Source organism: Cucurbita pepo, chromosome 18, assembly GCF_057944985.1.
Source record: "Cucurbita pepo subsp. pepo isolate OVF chromosome 18, ASM5794498v1, whole genome shotgun sequence".
Taxonomy (NCBI): Eukaryota; Viridiplantae; Streptophyta; class Magnoliopsida; order Cucurbitales; family Cucurbitaceae; genus Cucurbita; species Cucurbita pepo.
The window spans coordinates 7,389,806-7,415,681 of NC_141815.1; the positions used below are offsets into that span (position 1 = coordinate 7,389,806).

The 25,876-nt window shown below is 34.9% G+C and overlaps 2 protein-coding genes and 1 pseudogene across 3 annotated transcripts; 1 reads left to right on the top strand and 2 right to left on the bottom strand.

Moving 5' to 3' along the window:
- The first annotated feature begins 403 nt into the window (after positions 1 to 403).
- On the top strand, positions 404 to 4,350 carry LOC111780498 (beta-glucosidase 12-like). The gene is made up of 13 exons (XM_087119408.1): positions 404 to 503; positions 735 to 804; positions 888 to 946; positions 1,037 to 1,112; positions 1,214 to 1,291; positions 1,389 to 1,476; positions 2,371 to 2,626; positions 3,118 to 3,233; positions 3,307 to 3,521; positions 3,631 to 3,662; positions 3,774 to 3,879; positions 3,953 to 4,055; positions 4,185 to 4,350. Exons 4-13 carry the CDS (start codon positions 1,052 to 1,054, stop codon positions 4,348 to 4,350), a joined length of 1,221 nt encoding a protein of 406 aa, XP_086975534.1. The 5' UTR covers positions 404 to 503; positions 735 to 804; positions 888 to 946; positions 1,037 to 1,051.
- A 6,983-nt stretch (positions 4,351 to 11,333) lies between these two features.
- Positions 11,334 to 14,921, bottom strand: LOC111780502 (beta-glucosidase 12-like). The gene is made up of 13 exons (XM_023660928.2): positions 14,672 to 14,921; positions 14,511 to 14,580; positions 14,373 to 14,431; positions 14,139 to 14,214; positions 13,797 to 13,874; positions 13,604 to 13,691; positions 13,215 to 13,470; positions 12,662 to 12,777; positions 12,353 to 12,570; positions 12,125 to 12,156; positions 11,920 to 12,025; positions 11,726 to 11,828; positions 11,334 to 11,649 (listed from the first exon to the last, which is right to left on the bottom strand). Exons 1-13 carry the CDS (start codon positions 14,831 to 14,833, stop codon positions 11,481 to 11,483), a joined length of 1,533 nt encoding a protein of 510 aa, XP_023516696.2. The 5' UTR covers positions 14,834 to 14,921; the 3' UTR covers positions 11,334 to 11,480.
- A 6,544-nt stretch (positions 14,922 to 21,465) lies between these two features.
- On the bottom strand, positions 21,466 to 24,988 carry LOC111780504 (beta-glucosidase 12-like; annotated as a pseudogene). Its single transcript, XR_015413634.1, has 9 exons — positions 24,862 to 24,988; positions 24,713 to 24,769; positions 24,519 to 24,606; positions 23,156 to 23,411; positions 22,432 to 22,570; positions 22,337 to 22,367; positions 22,130 to 22,232; positions 21,958 to 22,056; positions 21,466 to 21,843 (listed from the first exon to the last, which is right to left on the bottom strand). The product of XR_015413634.1 is annotated as a beta-glucosidase 12-like (transcript).
- Positions 24,989 to 25,876: the final 888 nt, after the last annotated feature.

Sequence of the window (25,876 nt, forward strand, 5' to 3'; positions counted from 1 at the left end):
CTACATCATATTTGAGATCTCATGTTAGTTGGAGAGGAGAACGAAACATTCTTTATAAAGATGTGTTAGGAATCACAGATCTCCACAATAGCATGATATTGTCCACTTTGAGCATAAGCTCTCATTTTGCTTTTGGCGTTTTCCCAAAAGGCCTCAACCAATGAAGATGTATTCCTTACTTATAAACCCGTGATCATTCCCTAAATTAGCCAATGTGAGACTACCTCTCGACAATCATCAACAGGATCTGGAAACCTCTCCCAAGCAAACACATTTTAAAAACTTTGAAGAAAAGCTCGAAAGAGAAAGCCCTCAAAAGAGAAAGTTCAAAAAAGACAATATCTAGTAGCGGTGAGCTTAGGCCGTTACAATTGTGTTCTTCCCTAAACTTTGTGCTTCATGTGTTTGCAGTTATCGATAGCAGCAGTCAGCCAGTCGCCATAATAAGACGAAGCAGCTTTCCTGAAGACTTTGTATTTGGAGCAGCATCTTCAGCTTACCAGGTTAAGTAAGACTGTAGTGTCCCACATTAGTTGGAGAGGAGAACAAAACACTTTTTTATAAAGGTGTGGAAACCTTACCCTAGTAGACGTGTTTTAAAGCCTTGAGGGAAAGCCAAAAAGGAAAACCCAAAGAGAACAATATCTACTAGCAGTGTGCTTGAATCGTTACATATACAAATAATAATAAATTAAGATCAAAGAATGAGTATTGATTTATTATGGCTTGTTCAGTATGAAGGGGCTGCCTTTAAGTATGGCAAAGGGCCAAGTATTTGGGATACCTACACCCACGAACACCCAGGTATGTCTCTCTCAATGTTGCTTATTTTGTTGAATTCCACACATAATTTTGGATCTCAATGTTGTTTATTTGTTAAATTTCAGAGAGAATTGCTGATCACAAAAATGGAGATATAGCTGTTGATGAGTATCATCGCTATAAGGTGACTAAAATGGGAACAAACAAATCCCATAATTCTTCAAATTATAGATATATAAATCTTAATCAAATCCCATAATTGTTTACAATGCAGGAAGACGTTGGCATCATGAACAAAATAGGTTTTAACGTTTATCGATTCTCAATCGCTTGGTCTAGAATTTTTCCAAGTAAGAACTTAGAGATGAACAAATCAGTGTAACAATTCTATTTTAATTAATATTTTCAAAGCTTAATTTTATGAACATTAATGTTCTTGATGAAATTTCAGCTGGAAAGCTTTCTGGGGGTGTGAATCAACATGGAATTGATTACTACCATAGTCTCATCGATGAACTGCATGCAAATAGTGGGTTATTAGTGATTAATCTCATTGATTATGTTAAGTAAGTTTTATTAATCTCAAAATGAGTCAACTAATCATGTGGCTGTGTTTGCATTGGTAGAGATCAAACCTTATGTCACACTATTTCATTGGGATGTTCCTCAAGATTTAGAAACCGAATATGGTGGCTTCTTGAATAGTCAAATTGTGTAAGTAATTTCTATACCATTATCATATTCCCCTCGATTTAGGAGTATCAATTATTAGTACCAATAGTACCAAACAACTTATATATTCAATTCAATCCATAAAAATTTGTTTAATATTTTGAAGAGAGTGATAGCAACATGGGCTAGTTAGGGACTAAATTATTTATATGTAGGCTTTAATTATTTTTTTTTTTTTGTTTGTTTGTTTGACTAAGAGGTTTAAATTATCATGATCATTAATGCTAATTGATTTACATAATCTAATAACACATTCTCTAAAAGTATTCAAATTAAATTAATATTGTAGGAAATATCTTTTTAATCTTGTTTATTACCAAAATAAATAAAGTCTTTAGGTTTTAAAACGCATCTGTTTGGGAGAGGTTTCTACACCCTTAAAAGGAATGTTTCATTCCCATCTCCGACCGATGTGGGATCTCACATCTCACGTTGTTGAAGGGGGGAACAAAACATTCCTTATAAGGTGTGAAACCATTTCTCTAGTAGACGCGTTTTAAAATCGTGAGGCTGATAATATCTACTAGAGTTTAGGCTATTACAGATAGTATTAGAGCTAGACATCGAGCAGTGTGCCAGTGATGATGCTGGTCTTCAAGAGGGTGGATTGCAAGGTCCCACGTTGGTTGGAGAGGGAACGAAACATTTCTTATAAGGTGTGGAAACCTCTCCCTAGTAGATATATTTTGAAATCGTGAGGCTGATGGCGATAAGTAACGAACCGAAATAGATAATATCCACTAGCGGTAAGCCTGTGCTCTTACCGGAGAAAGTAAAACAAAACTTTGAATCGACAACGGTGTTCAATAAATTTGCATCAAGAAAAAGTGAAATGTTTTGAAAGACATAAAAAATAATGGTGCAAATTATTTGCAGAGATGATTTTCGAGAATTTGCTGAGTTTTGTTTCAAGGAGTTTGGAGAAAAAGTGAAACATTGGATAACCTTAAATGAACCAGTCATGTTCACATTCAAAAGCTATGTAATTGGAGAATACGCACCCGGTAGAGGTGCAGAATGGGATCCAAGTCGCTATCTTGCTGGTAATTCTGGCACCGAACCATACATTGTTGGTCACAACCTAATTCTTGCACACGCCGCGGCTGCCAATCTTTACAAGACCAAATATCAGGTTCTCTTTCGTTGTCTAATGAAGTTTACGTTTGGAGATAATGTTTATGTAACACCGAGATCCACCGCTAGCAGATATTGTCCTCTTTGGACTTTTTCTTTCGGGCTTCCCCTCAAGGTTTTAAAATGCGTCTGCTAGGGGAAGGTTTCCACACCCTTATAAATGGTGATTTGTTCTTCTCCCCAATCAATGTGGGACATCACAATCCACCCCCTTTGGGGCCAGCGTTCTTACTGGCACACCGTCTCGTGTCTACCCCCTTCGGGAAACAGCGAGAAGGCTGACACATCGTCCGGTGTCTGGCTCTGTCCCACATTGATTGGGGAAGAGAACAAACCACCATTTATAACGGTGTGGAAACCTTCCCCTAGCGAACGTGTTAAAGCCTTGAGGGGAAGCCCGAAAGGAAAAGCCCAAAGAGAATAATATCTACTAGCGGTGGATCTGGATCGTTACAGTTTATGCATATTTAAAGTGAATGGTACTCTTAGGCAGACCAAAAGGGCGAGATTGGCATCACATTGACATCAACATGGTACGTACCATATTCAGATTCTGAGGAAGACAACAAAGCTAGAGATCGAGCTTATGATTTTTCACTTGGTTGGTAAGTAAATTAATATCTCTAAGAACTCAACATTTTGTTGCAAATATATGACCAAATAATTAAATGCATTTAGGATGTTGCATCCACTCGTTTATGGAGATTATCCGGTGAACATGTTGGCTGTGGGGAATAGATTGCCCAAATTCACAGACGAAGAACGCACTCTCATCACAAACTCCTTTGATTTTCTTGGATTAAACTATTACACAGCCAATTATGCAAAAGACAATCCCAATGATGTTCACCCTGAACCAAGCTATTTGAATGATATTCATGCAACTCTTTCAAGTATGATTAGCATTTGTTTTTAGTTCATCTATACTTAATTAGCATTTCTTTCTCATATGACATATCTATTCTATAATTTGACTTTTTATGTAATGTCTTTGCATTGTAGCTGATCGTGATGGAGTCTCGATTGGTCCAAAGGTAATAGCGTTCGAATTTCGTTCGAACGATTATAACAATAATAGTGTTTCAAATTGTTATTTTGAAGTTTAAATTCCTTTTATGCCTATTTAAATCCAATAATTTGTGTAGGTGAGTCCATCATCTTGGCTAGCAGTTTATCCCGAAGGAATAGAAGACTTGTTGATATATATAAAGGATAATTATCACAGTCCAATTATCTATATTACAGAAAATGGTATTGAAAAGAAGTTTATAATTTAATTATATGTTTAATTAGCTTTCTTATTAATTAAGTTTTACCATGACAGGATACCTCGACTACGATAGCCCGAATGTTGAAGATTTAATAAGAGACGAGGGCAGAGTTAAATATATTCATGACCATCTCTATTATATTCATAAAGCATTGAAGTAAGTAACAAACCAAAAGATTAAGCTATTAACTACCTGTTTTTAATTATGATATTTTAGTGAAAGTCTATTCCTACTCTTTGAACATTAGTCGATTGTAATTATGTTATATTTTGGAAAATGGTGTAGGGATGGTGTAAGGGTTGGTGGCTATTTTGCATGGTCATTATTGGACAATTTTGAATGGGCAAGTGGATACTCTATGCGCTTTGGTCTCACCTATGTTGATTTCAACAATTTGACGAGAGAGCCGAAAAACTCAGCAAAATGGTTCCACAATTTTCTCAAGACCTGAAAACGATACACAAACCTTCTATATTGTATGCTATATTATCTTTTTGTGTTTTGTAATTGCAACCTTCTAGAGCACTTACTAGGAGAAGATACTAAATAAATTGCAATTGCAATCACAAATGCACTTATTTTTTAGGAAGTAACTTTATGTTTTCTATATATGATTTATGAAGTAAAATAAATTTCTTATCTCTTTTCTTGCTCCCTCGCTTTGATTCTTTCTTAATTTTCTTTTGAATATAATGGATAATTTTGTTTCGAGTATTTTCAACCCAATAAATGATGATGAGTTTGGCTGAAATTTCACAATGGTTTTTTTTATATGGGGGTGGGTACATGTTACACCCTTAAAAAGATCGAAAATGATTCAAAAGACTAGGCGAAAATGGTAACAAAAATTTAGATATAAAATTTCCTTGGGATTTTAAAACTTTACATGCAAGAAAAAGGAACAAAGTGTGCCAAGTTCATAAAGGGGATCGGGATACATGGTGTATGATTGTCACGACCCGATTTTCAAGGTTTCGAAATTCGGACCGTGACCCAAAAGACAAAATCGAAAACAAACAAAAAAAAAAAAAAAGAAAGTAAAAGATAAAAATACCATTTAATTAAAACAAAATAGAGAAAAGTTTTGTTTCACATTATTACAAAAGGAATTACAAATATAAAATGAAATACAAAAGACTCTAAAAGACCGACAATGGACTAACGCTCTGGAACGACACCCCTATGTGACAGTGCAACTCTTGAACACCTCCCCACCTCGACCGGTACCTGAAAAAAAAAAAGGGGGAAACGGGGTGAGTATAAAAATATACTCAGTAAGCAACCTACTTGTAAGCTCTTAAGCACATCCAAGTTTAGGAGAGAACCACCAACTATGCTCTAGGCCCTAAAGTCTCACTACTCTCAGTACATAGTTCGGGGTGGAAGGACTTAACCTTTGAAGCGGTATTCAGCGTTTGAGGATGAGGTGCTCCCTCATAACTACATGTACCCCTCATACAACCCAGCTAGAATTAGTCACTACATGGTCAACGTCCTCCCACAGGACGAACTCATCAAGCAGGCGACCTTGACCCACCTGCGTGATTAACATCTTATCATAAGACGGATCCCCATGCAGAGTAGTCGATCTACCACTGAGTAACACTTCCCTAACAGGCGTCTCGCCAAGCTCAACAGTACCACACCATAGTAGGAAGGGAAGAGTAACATCTCCCTAATTGGCGTCTTGCCTAGCTCAACAGTACCACACCGGAGTAGGAAGAGGAGGGTAACATCTCCCTAACTGGCGTCTCGCCTAGCTCAACGGCACCACATTGGAGTAAGAAGGGAAGCGGAGCATACTCGAACGTTATACCAGCTACTGTCGGCTAAGAGGTCATCTCTCTACACCTCGGGGTCCTAATGTGGTTCTCTATATCTCGAGGGTAGTTAAAACTATTGAGTTAGGGGCCCTGGCTTCCAAATTCACTCAATCAAGACTTCTAAGTCCATAACAGTCCAGGGTTAAAGGGTCTCTCCCTCTAAGCGTCGCTCACGAAACCATAGATTGTAACATCAGGAGGGTCCCCTAACTAAACCCAACTCAATCCCTGCAATAGTTCACCCTAGGCATATCACAACACTACAACTTATCAATCATATTTTAAGTTCACACAATCATTCAACATGAGTTTATGTATGATTAACAATGCATACAATCATACAAGCCCAACGGGGTGGTAACATCCATCAACACCCGGAGTACAGATACACAAATTCTCCCGTCCGCCAACATAGTATGAAAAGATGAAAGTAGTAGTAAGATAGTCCAGCAAGCATACAAACAACGTGTACAAAATCTCACTAGGGCAACAAGTCCAACAAATATATATTTAATCCCTAAGTACAGAGCATCAATAGATCTAGCCACCTAGGGGAAATGTACTCTAGCATGCATGCAAAACCAACCGCACCCTACAAGTATTACTCCCTAAATCCATGTGATTACTTACAGGAATGAAGCGTGCCCTTCGAAGCTTATTTTTCGGCTGATTAAGAGCTCCAAAACTCTTAAAAGTTCGTTGATAGGTCCTAAATCAATTTAGACTTAGATCAGTATCAAAACCGGGATGAAAAGTAGTCAAACAGAAGTCAAATCGGGATAAAAATAGAGTCTCATGCACTGGTTCACGTGCCCATGCGCCGGAGGGAGTCACCCACGCACACAGACGCGCATGAGGGAGGAAGACGCGCGCTGGGGGTGTAGCCACGTGGCGAGGGTTGCCACCGAGAGCCAGGGCGTGCGTTCGAATCTGGACACGCACGGATTCCTTTGATTTTTCCCACGCTGACGCGTGGCGAATGCAGAGTCGGGTTGGTTGATGGGTTCAGGTCGTGCGCGGGTTCACGGATCTGGTATTAAGTTTATAATTTAAGTTGATGACTATGTATAATTATATGATGCATGTACTATGGTATGTTTATGTGTGGCATGTGCTACCTTGAGTTAAAGATTTAACACAAATATATGATATGATTAAGAGGTGGTTGACATCATTTCAAGTTCCATGAGAGATTAAAGTTATGGTAGGTATGAAAATGTTTTATGTAGCACCATTATCACTCGACTAATATTTTGTATTAGGAAACTTAATGTATGTTGTGTAATCATTTAATCATGGATTATTAATTCAATCCTACAAACACGCACAGTTACGATACTTCATTCATGTTCCTTTCTTTTTCACAAGTTTTGGATATGTGAACACATGTAAGCGCATAGTCAAGTTTATGGAGTATGATAGTGAGAGTACTACAATCCAATTGTACTAAAAAAAAAAAAACGTAGAGTTCAAGATTAGTCATGATTTTAGATCCCACCAATCAATTATTATAGACATTATATGTACTTTTGTAGTTTCTAATCAATTATTATAGACATTATATGTACTTGTGTAGTTTCTAATTCCAATCGTGAGCTACTTAATAAGTATTTTTAAATAATTTTTTTTGCAAAAAGACTAGATAGATGACAACGACTATAGTAAAAGCCATGAGACAGTGCATTATCGTCCGTTCGCTCTTAATAACGATCAAAATTCACATTTACTATCCCTAGTATTTTAAATCTTTGGGGAAATGAGCTGCCAAAAATAATTCTTAGTCAGTAGAGTTAGTTGCACATGGCTGCTTGCCTTGGTTGAGCTGCCCATGTTTGTTTTTGTTTTTTTTTTTTTTTTTACTCTCGATTCGATAACTTGAACAACGCATGATTTTTAAAAATAATGTGATGAAAATATGTTGCCATAAAATATTTACACATTTTGGTTGAAGTTTGAACAAGATATAAGAGAGAGAAATATATTTTTTTACCATCTTACCACGTGAATATTGAAGCCAACATAAGAAAAAAATTTCATCACACATTTAGTGATATAAAAACATTCAAATCTTGATATAAATATGTCTTCCACTTAAATCATTAATATTACTGTTGAGTTATACCTAATTTAATAAATATAATTTCATTTGTTTCTATATATATATATATATATATATATACATATTTATTTATGTATGTATAACTTAATGAGACGATGTATACACAAACTCTTTTAAAAGTCGTAGAATGAAAAGAATATTAAATTTAAATTTAATCTTTGAAAGTTTCTCCTTTTATATTGTTTTTTTTTTTCATTTAGGACTGAAAAGGGGTAATTCATCTACGTAGGTAGCCTCTAATTGGGTAGTCAACGGGTCTTTGTGGCTTGCTAATTTAGATTAAAATTTTCTTGTCATCCCACAAAAATTTGCTACCAAAATTGCTACAGTAATAGGGTCCCCAACAATTTCGTCCACCCTACTAAGGTTTTCATCTCAAAAAATCCAAAGTGTCTCATGCAAAACAAAATGTAGAAATATTCTACCGTATGTCTTGTAATCTCTTCTTGATTAGTTGTAATAAAGAGTGTGAGTGTTTTTCACAAATAGTTGTGTTCAACAATATAATATCATATCGAGGTTTGTATTGCTTGTCTAATCTCTTGAAATTCTTAGTATACTATGTGGTTGCAGCTTAAAGCTTTTTATGATCTTCCATATCATAAACAATTTCTTGAGATTATTAGCGAGTGAGTTTCTTTGTGTCATGAGTAGTCCATGACTTTCCAAGTTTTCTGTCAAAAAAACTTGTTTGGCATTATTGATATATAGGCAACACCATGGGTAATTTTCAAATCCTTGAAAGAATTAAGAAACTCAACAGCAACAACTATAACAAGTGGGCAACATGCATGATGTTCTATTTACAAGGATAAGGCCTTTGGGAGGTCATTGGCAGAAGCAAAATTATGGTGTTGGAGGATATTCTGATGGCGCCTTTCGCAAATGAAGAATCAAATAAGGTAAAACAATGTTTGTCATGAAAAGAAAAATCGAAGAAGCGGTGTTATAGCACATTTAGGATGACAAGACATCGAAAGAAGCATGAGAGACATTCGTGATACAATTCTCAAATATGAACATTTGAGATTACAAGACACCAAAAGCAGCACGAGACACATTCGTGATGTTGTTCTCAAAGAAGAATGATATGAGGTTACAACTTCTGGAGAATGAGCTTTTATCAATATGACAATAAGACATAATGATTACTCGGTACTTTTACTAAGTCAAGTCGATCTGTCAGGAGATTACTGAACTAGCCGAAGTCTGTCATGAGAGAAGCTTGAATGAAGAGAATCAGTATCCACAAATTGCAACCAAGGATGGCTCACTCAACCATCACTTGTAGAGTTTGAAAATTTGTTAGTCAAGGCATGAGTAAACAAATGGGAGACATCACGTTAAAGGGCGAAGAAGAAGTACTCTACACAAGTGAAAGTCAAAGCAACAATAATTCGTGTACAAAACGTGGATGCAAAATTATGAAAATATAAGAAATCACCAAGAAACTGCACAACCTAGAAGAGCTCAGAAGAGCAACAACAAGAGTTCTGAAGGGAAGAGATTTGAAAGTATTTGCTACAATTATAGGACGAAGAGCCACATTTCCAAGAATTGTTGGTCTAGGAAAAATTATGTCGAAAGCAATGTGGCAACCTCAAAAAAGGAGATGAAGGATGAATGTGATTCAAAGGTACTATGTGCCATAGAAGAAGACGAGCTAGTGCTCATAGTGATGATGAGAGAGTATACTGATTATGCATGAAAATGATTGTAACATTGATTCCAAAAACTCAAACCAAATGATTCGTGATTAGAGTGGTGCAATAGAAGTGTGGTGGTCCTCAGAGAAGAACGTCTTACCATACTCGAACAATATTGAAAAAAATTATACCACATAAGATGGAAAAGCATACTACAAACATTTGGTTAAGTGTTGATGCACTTGAAAATCCAAGTGACACTGATATTGGTGAGCAAGAAGTGGTTGAACCAAGCAAACCTAGTGAAAGGAAATGACACATCAACAAATTAGACGGTTAGAAAGAATCCAAGAGTCAAATCCAAAGTATGTCAATGTAGCTACTATAGAAAATGAAGTTAAAGAGCCATAGATATATGAAGGAGTATCACAAAATACGACTTGGTAGAAGGAAATTGAGGAATAAATTATAGGCTTGAAGCCAAATCAAATATGGGAATTCTTGTCAAGACTATAAGATGTCAAACTCATTTTTTGCAAGTGGGTTTACAAAATAAAGAGTCCCCAAGAAGAATTAATTGAGAGATACAATGCTCGACTTGTAGCTTGAGGGTTCTCTCAGTAATATGGGCTAGGCTATGATGAAACGTTTAATCTAGTGGCGAAGATCACTATCGTACCAAAAAGCACTTGTGACAAGTAACACTTGAAAATTATGGCAGATAGATGTGAAAAATGCTTTCTTGCGGGGGAGTTGGACCGGGAGATTTACATGAACCAACCAAAGGGATTTGAGAGTATAGTTGGAGTCATTAGTCGATACATGCAAAGTCTGAAAATGTCTCATTTGGATGTGGCTCGATGAATCTTGAAATATGTCAAAGGTACAATCGTCTACGATCTTTTGTACAAAAGAAGCAAAGACTCCAAGCTAGCTGCATACTATGATGTTGACTATGCAGGATATCACGATACACAAAGATCAAGCAATGTGTATGTGTTCAAGCTCGATTTGAAAATAATTTCTCGGTGTAGAAAAAGGCAACTGACAGTATCATTGTCAACTACAGAAGCAGATTACAAAGCAGCGATTGGAGCAGCTCAAATAAGTACATGGCTGAAACTTTTAACGGATGATTTGCCCCATGAATTTGACTATCCAACCTATATGCGGTTTGCCTAGCATAAAATTTAAGATTTCATGCTTGAACAAAGCATGCGGAGATGCATTACCATCTTATTAGAGAGAAAGTTTTGAAGGAAGAATACAAATGATCAGGTGGCGAACTTGTCTACAAGAGGGATGAATACTAAAAAATATGAGGGTTTTTGCTATCAACTCAACGTGGTGTGGCAAATGAGGACTAGTGTTGAGGCGGAATATTAAAGTATCATTATTAGCCCAACAGAGCCAAGCTCAATTATTGTATGAGCTCATTGTCGGTATATATTAGGAAAGTGATGTAAGTATTGTAGGAATAAAGATACTTAGATATTTTAAGAAAATGATTTAGGTATTTTAGGAATAAATGATTTGATATTTTATGAATAACTTGTCTAGTCTCTCTTGTAAATACCCCACCCTACTAAGATTTTCATCCCAAAAAACCTAAAAATATCACATGTATTCTCAAGCAAAGCAAAGTGTAGTAATATTCTATAGTCTCTTGTAATCTGTTCTCGATTTGTGTTAATAAAGAGTGTGAGTGTATTCCACAAAGAGTTGTGTTAAACTTTTCACCCCTACCTATAAGTCACCTGCTAATATTACGCTCCTCAAAATAAATAAATAAAATAATTTTGTAATATAACAAAGGTAAAATACGAAAATTTGAGCATAGAGACAAAAGAAAAAGAGTTCATGTCATTTATTAATACCAAACACAAAACAGAAAGATAAGAGGTTTAATTGCTTCTACCCGATAGTTAAGGTTGCATGACAAAGCTACTAACATGATAGAAGAAAATGGCATTGGAGGGTTTGCGAATCATATTTAGGTGATTAGGAAATTGTGTAACCACTTTGATGAGTCTTTAGAGATTCTCGTCAAGTTATGCTTGTAATCAATGTAGACGACACCGAAGCGCACGGTAAATCCACTCGACCATTCAAAAACGTCCAATAACGACCATGCAAAGTATGACTTTACTCTTACACCAGCCCTACAATATCGTTCAAAAAAGGAGTTAGCACCAAACATACTTCTAAAAATATATTCTTTCATCTCTAGTTACTTACTCGATTGCTTCGTGTAGATTCTTGAGATGGTTATGATAGTATTTAATTCGAAAGACGTCTCTAAGTAGTTTGTCAACATTGGGGCTATCAAAATCGAGGGATCCTGAAATACAAAATTTGATTCATTAATAAGGTAAGTAGATATGTTTTTTCTTTTTTGTCTTCACCATGATGTAAAAAAGTGATTTTTATACCATTTTCTGTGATGTAGATAACCGGATTTTTATAAACCGCCTTTATATAGATCATCAATTTTTTTAATCCTATTGGATAAGCTGCAAGCCAAGACGATGCATTCACCTGTAAAGAAGTGGATTACAAATCATTAAAGTAATCATAGAGAAATCAATATAGTTAAAAAGACATTATTGAAGGAAAGTTTACACATTAAATGATTACCTTTGGACCAATTGAGACTCCATCACGATCAGCTACAATCCGAACCCATCATTACACAAAGTCAAATGAAATATAGTTAAATATTTTATTTGCATGAGAAAAAAAAAAAAAAAACATAAATTTAAACAAAACAAAAATAGTTCTTTTTAAGTTATTTTTGAAAGAGTTCGTTCCATTTCTATTTCAGTGAACTATTAGAAAGTATCATTAACTTAATTAAATTCGTACTTGAAAGAGTGGCGCGAATATCGTTCACATAGCTCGTGTTTCCACTAGTTGCATTGGCATCGAATTTGGCATAATTAGCTGTATAGTAGTTTATGCCAATAAAATCATAAGAATTTAAGATCAAACTTCTTTGTTCGTTTGTGAATTTGGGCAATCTCTCCTTCACAAGAGTTCTCATGCTGGTTGGATAATCTCCATAGACGAGAGGATGCAAGAACCTACAATATTACTCAATTAATTAATTTGGAAACAAGGATATAATTTGTTTTTTGGAAATTTTAAGGTAGTACTATGGATCATTTTACTTACCAACCAAGAGAAAAATCGAAAGCTCGACTAGTAGCTTCTTTGTCTTCTTTGGCATCGGAATATGGGACATACCAATTCGAAAACAATGTGACACCAATTTCACCTCTTTGGTGTGCCTACATGTTAATTCGAAATTATTAAATATTACTCAACTCAAGTGTATATATACTAGCAGATATTGTCCGCTTTGGCTCGTTACGTATTACCGTCAATCTCACCGTTTTAAAATGCGTTTAGTAGAGAGAGGTTTCCAGACTCTTGTAAAGAATACTTAGTTCCCCTCTCCAATTGATGTGGGATCTCACAATCTACTCCCTTGGAGGCCGAGTGTCCTCGCTAGCACACCGTCCGATGTTTGACTCTAATACTATTTGTAATAGCTCAAGCCCATTACTAGCAGATATTGTCCGCTTTGGCCCATTACATCTCGCACGATTTTAAAACACTTCTACTATATAATTAATATATAATTACTTTGGCCCATTACTAGATATTGTTTTCCTCTCTAATTAATGTAGGATCTTATAGCTATTATTAGTAATAAGGAGATAACCTGATATTTAGTCTTGTAAACTTTAACAGCGGCAGCATGAGCTAGAATTTGGTTGTGACCAACAACGTATGGTTCGGTTGCAGAATCTCCACCAAGGCAATTAAATGGTTGCCAAGAAGAACATCGGCCAGGGGCAAATTGTCCAAACACATAACCATTTGTGATGAAGATGTATTGTTCGTTGAAGGTGATCCAATGCTTCACTTTATTTCCAAACTCCTTGAAGCAAAGTTCAGCATAATCTCGAAAATCATTTCTGCAATGAATTTCTATAATCAATACTGAACTATGTTCATATCGGGGAAAATTATTGATCGATAATGTCATCTTACCATTTTTTATTATTATTATATAATAGTGAAAAAAAATCGAAATAATTAGTTACTCACATAATTCGATCATCCATGAACCCTTGATATTCATCTTGTAAAGCTTGGGGAAGATCCCAATGAAAAAGTGTGACATAGGGTTTAATGCCTACGAACATCGATGAAATCACAACCACGTCATATGTTGACTAAATTTGACCAAAGTGTTTGAAAAAATCAATAAGATTTAACCAAATATTGTGATGATACCAACCATGGGCAAGGAGCTCATTGATGAGGTTGTGGTAGTACACAATTCCTTGCGTATTCACCCCACCACTAAGTTTTCCCTCTACATTAATAAAGAAGGATTATAATGTTAATAACAAATGTAATCATAAGATAGTTTTATTTATGTATCGTGGTCAACTTCAGGATTTTAAAACATGTTTGCTAAGGAGAAGTTTTCACACTCTTGTAAACAATGTTCCGTTCCGTTGCCTAACTGATATGAAATCTCAAAATAATATTTTTTAAATTTGTACCTAAACCGACCATATAGTATTTGAAGATAGTATGTTTAAATAATTAGTAAAAGGATGTTTAATTTTCTTACTTGGCAAAAGTCTCGGCCAACTTATTGAGAATCTGTAGGCATCAAAACCTATCCGTTTCATAATGGCAACATCTTCCTGTAATACATATGAAGAACTATTAATTAGTTTCACATTATAAAAAAGAGATAAGAGAGATTATATTTTGTTCGTGGAGAAACACCAAGATAAATGAATTTACTATTAGAATGTCTGAAGACTAAGCTAGATGTATTGAGTCGGGTTGTTGCACTAACCTTGTAACGATGGTACGAATCAGCAGCTATATCTCCGTTACTGCGATCCGCGATTCTCTCTACAATTTTTCAAAAACAATGTAAATTAATTTTTCTAATATCTTTTCGAGAGAATATTTTGAGAGAGAGAGAACGAACCTGGATGTTGGTGAGTGTAGGTATCCCAAATACTTGGACCCTTTCCATACTTGAAAGCAGCACCTTCATACTGAACAAAGTTCATAAAGAAACAACATGACATCAATGTTTATGCATTTTGGAGAATCAAAATGAAAAAATGAACAGCTTTTTTGGCTCACCTGATAAGAAGAAGAGGAAGAACCAAAAACAAAGCCTTTAGGAAAGCTGCTTCGCCTTACAGCATCGATGGGATGGCTTGGCTCAACGGCGGCCTTTGAGACCACTAGAGTGACAAGCATACAGGCAAGAGAGAGGAGGTTTGAGGTATGCTTGGAAGCCATCGTTACCAATGGGTATTGGTTTGATAGTTGAGACTTCCACTACTCTCTAACTAGCTTTATATAGAGACATTGGGAGAGAGTTTTAGATGGTTACCATCTACTCTTCTTCATTATCTCAAAACAAAAATTTTAAATTCAACAAAACGAACGTTTTCAATAGTAAATTTCATAAGTTTTGAATTTAACATAAATAATTAATTCAACATTTAAGAAATGGGAGATCTAAATCTAGTTAAACTACTTGGACAAGAAAAATAAGGTGGATTGAAATTAGCTTTCAATCATTAAATGGTTTATTATATGGTCAACTTCAAACAAGTTGATACTAAACTTGTAACTATTTTAAAGTTCTTGAAGACCATAGGATCTGTGTGTCGGTCTAAGTCCACTGCTAGCAGATGTTGTCCTTTTTGTGCTTTTCATTCTGAACTTACCCTTAAAGTTTTAAAACGTATTTGTTAGAGAGAAGTTTCTACACCTTTGGGACAGATTCTCACACTCTTATAAAGAATGCTTTGTTCCACTTTTCAACCTACAATCCACCACTTTTGTGACCTAGCGTCCTTGTAGGCACTCATAGGGCCCCAACGTTCTCGCTGACACACCGCTTGATGTCCACTCCCTTTCGGAGCTCAGTGTCCTTGCTGGCACAACACCCAGTGTCTAACTCTAATACCATTTATAACACCCCAAGACACCGCTAGCAGATATTGTCCTCTTTGGGCTTTCCCTTTTAGGATTCCCTTCAAGGTTTTAAAACGTGTCTGCTAGAGAGAGGTTTCCATACATTTATAAAGAATATTTAATTCTTCTCTCAACCCATGTGGGATCCGACAATCCACCCCCCTTCATTTTCCAGCATCCTGCTTACACTCGTTCCTCTCTCCAATCAATGTGATATCTCACACTATATGAGGATAGTTGCATTTTTATTTTGTAAATCTTAAGTTAGATTAGTGCATCATTTAAATCTTTTCTTTGGTTTTATTTATATTTCACCTCTACTATTTTTCTTTTAATACAAACGTTTAAGTCCACGACATCGTTCTATAACTTGTTTTAAATGAACGTTCCTACATAAAAAGATCATGTCATGCATATTGTAGCAAGTCTATTTCAATACAAAAGTATGATCACTACGTCCTAACGATTTCAAAGCTCTTAGATACGAAATTAATACAAAACTCCAAACCATTTTTAAGGCGGTTGAATTTAAGGAAGCTATTCATAGTATAGATATCTAAATATCTTTTTTACATACATAGCATGGATTTAGTCTATAATGTTTAATACTTTAATTTTTAGGTTTATTGTTGAACATTAATAATTTCGTACACGTAAGTGGTAAGTTGTAAGGTAGGAAGACAAATTGGAGAGGGAGAGGATATGGATAAGTTATGACCCACCAAGAAATACCAAAAAAACACGTGGGCTGCTCAAATTTGAAAAGTATTTTCTCAAAACTAACTAAATTTTTTTTAATTTATTTCTTAAGAAAATTGAATTTTTAGAAAATAAAAATGAACGTATTAGATGAAAGTCTCACATCGACTAATTTAAGAAATGATCGTGGGTTTATAATCAACGAATACTATCTCTATAGGTATAAAGCCTTTTGGGGAAACCCAAAGCAAAGCCATGAGTATTAGAATTTTTAGAAAACAGGAACGTACCGTTGTAGAGATTCGTAATTCCTAACATGGTATTAGAGCCATGCTAATAGAATTTTCAGATGTCGAACAAATATTGTGAGCCTCGAAGGCATAGTCAAAAAGTACTAAAGTATCGAGCAAAGGGTATACCTTGTTCGAAGACTCCAAAAGAAAAGAAAAAAAAAAAAAAAAAAAAAAAAAAGAAGTCGAATCTCGATTAAGGGGAGACGTACTTTGTTCGTGGAAGAAGAATACTATCTTTTTTAACCTAATTCTAAGCTAATTTTTTAAAATTAAATTTTTATTAATTTAGCATAAATTTTTATTAATTTTTTACTTTTTTTAACTCTATTTCTTCACGTGAATGTGGACCCCACTTGTTTAATGTATTAATCTTGTCAGATTGTCAGCTCCAACTCACAAATTTGGATCCCAAATTTAGAACACAAACAAACAAACAAAAAAAACATTTTTTTTTTAATCTTCTAATTGTGTTTTTTTTTTTCTTTTTCTTTTATTTGTTTGTTTGGGTGGAGGAAGAGAAAAGAGACAAAATTAGAAAAGGGATCCGAAGTGTAACCAAACATTCAATCATTTTCTTCTTTGTTAAAAGGACAATAATGTTTTTTTTCGGTTAAAAGTGTCCTGAATTGTCATGAATAGTTCGTTCATAAATTCGTGCAATTTTTGGTACGTTCTCGATTCTATTCATGCATCTATTGAGATTCATTTGGTTCATCTTCCATATTGATACATGAATCAAAAATGAGTATTGCTATGTTTATATAAAGGTTTGTCTAGCATTGTTATGAGATGTGAAGTTAGTGTCATTTTGTATTTATCCCGAGGTAATTGGGAAGAATTTTATAAGTGAGACGGTGTAGTGTGAGAGGTACACTTGTAAACACTTTGGTTATAGTGATTGACTCTCACCTATGGATGTAGGAAATTTCTTCTCTTCGAACGGCATAAATATTTATGTCTCTATGTTCATATATGTTTGTAGGTGTGTCGCTTCCGCTACAACATAGAGATCCGTTATGAATGGATATTTATTATAATAAAAACAAACAGTATTTTTTTAAAAAAAATGTATCTAACTAACTAGTATCTAATGTCGCTATCTCTTTCTCTCTTTGGTCCCTTCGACGCTCATTTTGGTTCCACCATGCAGCACCCTGGCGCTACGAACTCCTTGGATAACTGTCAAACTCTAATTGTCCTTGTCATTCACGATTCCACGCAGTTGATTTTGCATATGGACAAAACTCATCTTTTGTTTTCTATGGTACTTTAGTAGCATTATTCAATGACTTAACTCATATCCAATAATGCACTTGCCAAGCAATAGGCATCTAGAAATGTGTACCATCGAATTTGATTAAGGTCAAATAAGATAGTGCATCGTGATGACTTCAGGAGTTACTGTTGTGTATAGAAAACAAGTTAAGAGGCTACACTGTAATTACATAAACCTGTTCTAAGAGAGGACGAAGGACTACATCAGTAGTTTACTCATATCACGTGTGGAAATGGTGAGGGCTCCTTGAACAGATTTGCTACATTGTTAACCCACCTTGAGAGGAGGCGAGTGACCACGCGAATAAGCTACCTATATAATTAATCAATTGCTATTTTCAAAATCGAGGGTAAAAGACAAAATGATGACATAAACAAAATAATAATAATAATAATTATTATTATTATTATTATGTTTCCTCACACGAACAAATGCTATAAGTTTTAGAGTATTTTTTTTAGATAAAGTGCAAACTTTAAAGGTATATTTATTAATTTAGATTATATAAAGCGATACATATTTATTATATTTGTTTTAATGACGCTCATTTACCCTTGACACTCGGTGTGTTGCTTCATCACGAGGCGTTTGTTTACCTCTTGCTATCGCAAAATTTAAGACGGTAATATTTGAACTTTTAAAAGAATAAAATTGAAATTAAAATAATAATAATAATAATAATTGAGTATTTATTATATATAAAATAAAATAAAAAATGGGTCCTTCCCAATGTATTATTGGATACAAGTGGAAGACTATTAAAAGATTGTAACCCATCTAAGTAGATAAGGTCCATATTGGAATTAGTGAGTTAAGTCTTCTAGGATTGTGTCATAGATACACATGTTATGAAGTGCCATTAGTGTATTACGTGGAAATTAATATAATAAACTTGTTATAAGGAGTACAGTCCATATAATATCTATAGTTTGTAAGCATATGAGTCAGCTTTTTCGTTAGAACTACATGAGAACAAAGTATGGTTTCTACCTAAAACCGGAAAGTTTTAAAGATATTTTTAATACAAAAAATACGAAGATTTCAATGTTTTTATATCGTTAAATGTGTCGTAAAGAAGTTTCGTACGTAAATTTCAATAATCATGTGCTAAGATGGTAATACTTCTATGTTGGATCTCATTCAAACTTCAACAAGAAAAAAATGTTTAAATATCTTACGACAACAGGTTTCCATCACATTATTTTAGTTAACCAAGTGGGTTGGTTGTTCTAGTTGTTCGTCGGAATCAAGAAAAAACGTCAAACATGAGCAGCTCAATTAAGGCAACCAGCCATGTGCAACCATCTCTATCAGCTCAGTTACCCAAATGGTTAAATTACGAGGGATACTAAATTTAATATTTTCAATAGTTATCACTTATATTTAAATATAACAATCTTATTTGTAACACCTTTGAAACAAAAATAGGTTAGATCTTACCTAGAACTCGTCAAATTTTTAGTGTAGATCATTGGAAACTTAAAACTATAAAACTAAACACTAGTTGTAAATAAAATAACTAAAATTTAGATTCAAATGAGTCTTCAAATAAAGTAACATGGTTGACTAAAGCAATAGCCGACTGTCTGTCCCATGGCCCCACGACAGCCGTTGTCACTTGTCTAGAATCTTATTGTCTTTATCCAAAAATAAAAAATAAAAAATAAGTGTTTTAAAATATTTAGTAAGTGAGGCCATTGTTGCATTGCAAATACGTGCATGATTTATGGGATCTAAAATTGTGATTGATCTTGGATTATATTTATATTTTCGAATATGAGTAGATGTATAATACTTCTCTATATAGGTGTTCTCACTTCTTAAGAATTAAGACTATCATACAGATCAACACGAGTTATTCGAATATGCTTTATTCTCATTCACATGCATCCCAGAAAAATTCTAAAGAGGTTACCCTCTCTAAGTAAAGCACACTTAACCATAGAGTTCTTATAATTGAACTATTAAAAAGAAAAGTGCAACTTGTTGGTATAGGTAGTGACGAAATCAGGATTCAAAATTTGGATTCGGCATTTGATGGCATTAGCATTCTCCTAAATCTCCTGCGATATGATCACGTTACCTACTCCTCACTTCTTAAGAGTGAAGACTATCACCACATACCATCACGATTCCTTCCAACATGCTCTGTCCCCACTTACAAAAGTCACCCACTATAGAATTGCTTCAAGTAATGCACGCTTAACCATGAAATTTTTATGATTGAGGCATCGAAAAGGTAGGTACACTTTGTTGGTATATGTAGTGACTTTCAATTATTTTATGTTTTTATTAATCATTCTATCATCTGAATCACTTCCATTCCGGTGTAGTTATAGTTCATTCATGTATCCCTCTTTTTCTCGAGTGTCACAAGAGAGTAGCCGACTACAACTTAATTTGACCCATTAGACCTATCAATCAAATGCACTATGGGACAATGAAAATGAGAGAGTAATATCTCAAGGGAGATGAGAAAAATTGAGAAAGAATTGAGAGGGTATCACTAGACAAGGTCCTGTGAAGCAGTTAACGAGAGACAAAGGAGAAGGTTGCGTACGGAGGCTTTGCATGCGGCTTGAAGTGTTGACAAAAACTGGCGACGATCGAGAGCAAACCTTCAAATAAAAAATCGTTGTGGGGTCAGATCAATTGAATTCTTTTGGTTTTGAATTGGTTCAATGTTAGAACGCCTTAAAGCTTTGTTGAATGAGTTAAATGTTGTATGATTAACACATGTTATAGTATAATGTGATGCATGTGCTACTATGATGATAATCGATAATTACTAAGACAATGCTATGATTTAGTGATACAAAGATGTTTTACCTTCATTTGAAAAATGAGAGTAGCACGTGACTTGAGTATTTTAAGAAATACTCAGTAAATAACTCTATTATTAATGTCGAAAAATGCATACACAAACAATCATGGTGGGACCTATCCTTTCAAAAAAACATTTCATGGTTTTGAACTCTGCTTTTTCGTCCGGGCAAAAAATTGAATGTATAGTACTTCTCTACACACGGCCCACGGACGCGCACATGAACTCACCAAGTGGGCGTATACGTATCTCTTGGGCATACCCTTCAACTAGTGCACGCTCATGCTATTAGAGCCATAGAGGAGAAAGGAGCCAACATAATATCATATCATATATTGATATCGTAATGTACGCGTTCATACTCATCACAACGGAGAAGTATCCCAATGCACATGACATATAAAATACATGAGGTCCTTCATATTTTAATTTATGACATAAACATATGATGCAAATTGTACCTTCATTATTCATGAATACACGTGGCGTAACAATATTTCACAATCATAAAGTAATCATGCTAACATAGTGTGCATGACATATCATATATATAGGTGACATGGAAGTTACAACCAGATCCATAGCATAACATAAATTACATCTAATAATCTAACTTACAATATAACGTATTATGACATAAGTCATAGCATAACATAGCATACATAATCATAGCACAATATACCACAATACATGTTATATAATCATAGACTACTATATATGGAGGGCGTCAGAGCATGTGTCGTTCATACTTTATTAAATTCATCCAACCAAGCAAATAGTAAGACTAATTTATCCATGGGGTAATTTTCCCGTAGACTATTATGTGAAAAAAATATAGGGAGTAACTTTTTAAAGGTATAAAATCAAAATGCTACAACTTTTACTTAATACCACCGATAGAAAACATAACGTTCTTTATTTTACTTCATATCTTTGATAGAAAACATAAAGTGTCATTGCAATTTATTTAGTATCTTCTCCTAGTAGTAAGTGCTCTAGAAGGTTGCAATAACAACACACAAAATGATAATATAGCATACAATACGGAAGGTTTGTGTATCATTTTCAGGTCTTGAGAAAACGGTGGAACCATTTTGATGAGTCTTTCGAAATTCTCATCAAATTCTTGTTGAAATCAACAAAGATGAGACCAAAAGGCATAGTGTGTCCACATGTCCATTCATAGTTGTCCAATAATGACCATGCAAAATAGCCACGTACCCTGACACTATCTCTACAACATTTTCCAAAATATAACATAATTCAAAGAGTAGAAATAGACGTTTCACTAAAATATCATAATTAAAAACAAGTAATTAATAACTTAATCTTTTGCTTTCTTACTTACTTCAATGTTTTAAGAAGATAAATGAGATGATCATGAATATATTTGACTCTGGCCTCGTCTCTTATTATTTAGTATTGGGGCTATCAAAATCGAGGTAGCCTGCCATAGTAAAGTTTAACTAATAAGCAAACTAATTAAACATATAATTAAATTATAAACCCCTTTTCAATACCATTTTTGGTAATATAGATAACTCGATTGTGATAATTATCCTTTATATATATCAACAAGTCTTGTATTCTTTGGAATAAGCAGCTAGCCAAGACTTTGGACTCCTACACCATTCATAAATAGATTTAAATAGGCATAAAAGGAATTTAAACTTCAAAATAACAATTTCAAACACCATTATTGTCATAATAGTTGGAAAGCTATTAACTTTGGACCAATTGAGATTCCATCACGATCAGCTACAATGCAAAAGTCAAATTATAGAATAGATATGTCATAGTATAGATGAATTAAAATGTATATTTGAAAGAGTTGCATGAATATCATTCAAATAGCTTTGGCCTCGGTGAACGTTATTGGGATTGTGTTTTGCATAATTAGCTGAATACCGTATGTACCATGTTGATGCCAATGAGATGCCAACCTTGCCCTCTTGATCTGCCTATTGTGACTCTCCACAATAGTATGATATTGTCCATTTTGAGCCTAAGCTCTCATTGCTTTGCTTTGGGCTTCCCCAAAAGGCTTCACCAAAGTGCGTCTCCCCTTAATCGAGGCTCGACTCCATTTCGTTAGGAGTTCTTTGTTCGATATTTGATGCGCATCCCCTTAATCGAGGCTCGACTCCTTTTCTTTAGGAGTTCTTTGTTCGATATTTGATGCGCATCCCCTTAATCGAGGCTCGACTCCTTTTCTTTAGGAGTTCTTTGTTCGATATTTGAGGATTTACCAATCTATTGGCTCGACTAAGTTTAGGGCATGGCTCTGATACCATGTTAGACGAACACGACTCTCCACAATGGTATAATATTGTCCACTTTGAGCCTAAGCTCTCGTGGCTTTGTTTTGGGCTTCCCCAAAAGGCCTCACACCAATGGAGTTAGTATTCCTCACTTATAAACCCATGATCATTCCCTAAATTAGCAGATGTGGGACTTCCATCATCAACACCTATGAGTACCATTCAATTTAAATATGCATAAACATTAGCTACCAACTTAAACTTTATTAAACAACAAAAGAGAACCTGATATTTGGTCTTGTAAAGGTTGGCAGCCGCGGCGTGTGCAAGAATTAGGTGGTGACCAACGGTGTATGGTTCGGTGCCAGAATTACCACCAAGATAGCGACTTGGATCCCACTCTGCACCCCTACCGGGTGCGAGTTCTCCAGTTCCATAGCCTTCAGATGCGAGCATGACTGGTTCATTTAAGGTTATCCAATGTTTCACTTTTTGTCCATACTCCTTGAAACAAAACTCAACGAAGCCTTGAAAATCATCTCTGCAAATAATTTGCACCATTCTTTTTATGTCTTTCAAAACATTTCACCTTTTCTTAATGCAAATTTTTCTTAATGCAAATTTATTGAATAACGTTTTCATTCGATCTCACTGCTAATAGATATTATCTGTTTATCACCGTTAGCCTCAGGATTTTAAAACATGTCTACTAAGGAGAAGTTTTCACACTTTATACGAAATGTTTCGTTCCTCTCTCTAACCAATGTGGGATCTCGCAATTCACTCCCTTGTGGACCAGCATCCTCGCTAGCACACTGCTCGGTGTTTAACTCTAATACCATTTGTATCAGCCCAAAGTCCAGTAAATATTGTCCATTTCGGCCTATTACGTATCGCTATCAACCTCACGGTTTTAAAACGCGTCTACTAGGGAGAGGTTTTTACATCTTTTAAGGAATGTTGTGGCGGTTGGAGAGAGGAATGAAATATTCCTTATAAGAGTGGAAATCTTTCACTAGTAGACGAGTTTTAAAACCTTGAAGGGAAAATCCAAAAATGACATTCTTTGCTCGGTTGGCTTGAGTTGTTACAAATATTGTTGGAAAGGGAACTAAACGTTCTTTATAAGCGTGTGAAAACCTCTCCCTAGTAGACACTTTTTAAAATCTTGAAGGGAAACTCGAAAGGAAAAGTCGAAAGAGGACGGATCTCAAGTAAATAATTATGAACTTTTCTCCAAATTCTTACAAGTCCGAAATCAAATTTGTTTATGATTGAAGATTTTATTTCTAGAAAAGTAAATCTAAAATAAAGCCATTGATACTAAAGACCTTATTTATTTTGGTAATAAACAAGGCTAAAAAAATATTTTCTACATTATTAATTTAATTTGTATACTTTGGAGTGAATGTGTTATTAGATTATGTAAATCAATTAGCATTAATGATATGATAATTTAAACCAAAATGGATAATTAAAGCGTGCATCTAATTCATGGGTTTATAATCAAGGATACTATCTTCATTGGTACAAGACTTTTTCAAAGTCACGAGAGTTTATACTGAAAGTGAACAATATCATATCATTGTGGAGATCCGTGATTCCTAAATCGAGGAGGAATATGATAATGGTATAGAAATTTACTTACACAATTTGAAGATTCAAGAATCCACCGTACTCGGTTTCTAAATCTTGAGGAACATCCTAATGAAATAGTGTGACATAAGGTTTGATGCCTACAAATGGAAATTATATAACCCATTTTGAGATTAATAAAACTTAGCTTCAACATAATCAATGAGATGAATCACTAATTAAATGAATAATAGAAGAAGAACCCACCATTTGCAAGCATTTCATCGATGAGATTATGGTAGTACCGAACTCCCTGTTGGTTTTTAGTGAAATTTTAACAAATAAACAACATTGAGACCCATAATTGTGTGTCCAATTCAACAAAATAAGCAACATTGAGAGAGAAAGAGAGATACCTGGATGGTTTTTAGTGAAGGTATCCCAAATACTTAGCCCTTTGCCATAATGAATAGCAATACCTCCTTTGGCATAATCATAAACAGCACCTTCATACTGATCAAACCATAACAAATCAATACTCATTCTTTGTTCTTAATTTATTATTGTTTTTATATGCAACTTTTACTCAACCTCGTAAGCTGAAGATGCTGCTCCAAATACGAAGTCTTCGGGAAAGTTGCTTCGTCTTAATAATATAAGCTGACTGCTATCTGTATCGGTGACTGCAAAGACGTGAAGCACAAAGTTTAGGGAAGAACACAATTGTAACGGTCTAAGCTACTGCTAGTAGATATTGTCTTCTATGAGTTAGGGTTTTCCCTTTTCGATTTTTCTTCAAAGTTTTTAAAATGTGTCTGGTAGAGAGAGGATTGTTGGGAGGTAGTCCCACATTGGCTAATTTAGGGCATGATCACGGGTTTACAAGTACGGAATACATCTCTATTGGTTGAGGTCTTTTGGGGAAACGCCCAAAGCAAAACCTTGAGAGCTTATGCTCAAAGTGGACAATATCATACTATTGTGGAGATCCGTGATTCCTAACACATCCTTATAAAGAATGTTTCGTTCTCATCTCCAACTAACGTGGGACCTCAAGAATTTTGGATGGAAATTGGGAGCTAGAACAAACGAAGTAAGGAATACATCTCCATTGGTTGAGGCATTTTGGGGAAGCGCCCAAAGTAAAACCATGAAAGCTTATACTCAAAGTGGACAATATCATATCATTGTGGAGATCCGTAATTCTTAACACATCCTTATAAAGAATGTTTCGTTCTTCTCTCCAACTAACGTGAGATTTCAAATATTTATGACAAAATATTTGAAATGAGAGTATTTCGTTAAGAATTTTAGATGGAAATTGGGACGTATAACAGAACGAATATGATGGAATGATGAATTACAAAGAAAAATAAAAGAAAGTAATTCATTTACCGCTAGCCATTGAGACTGAAGAGGAGCAAGGGTTTG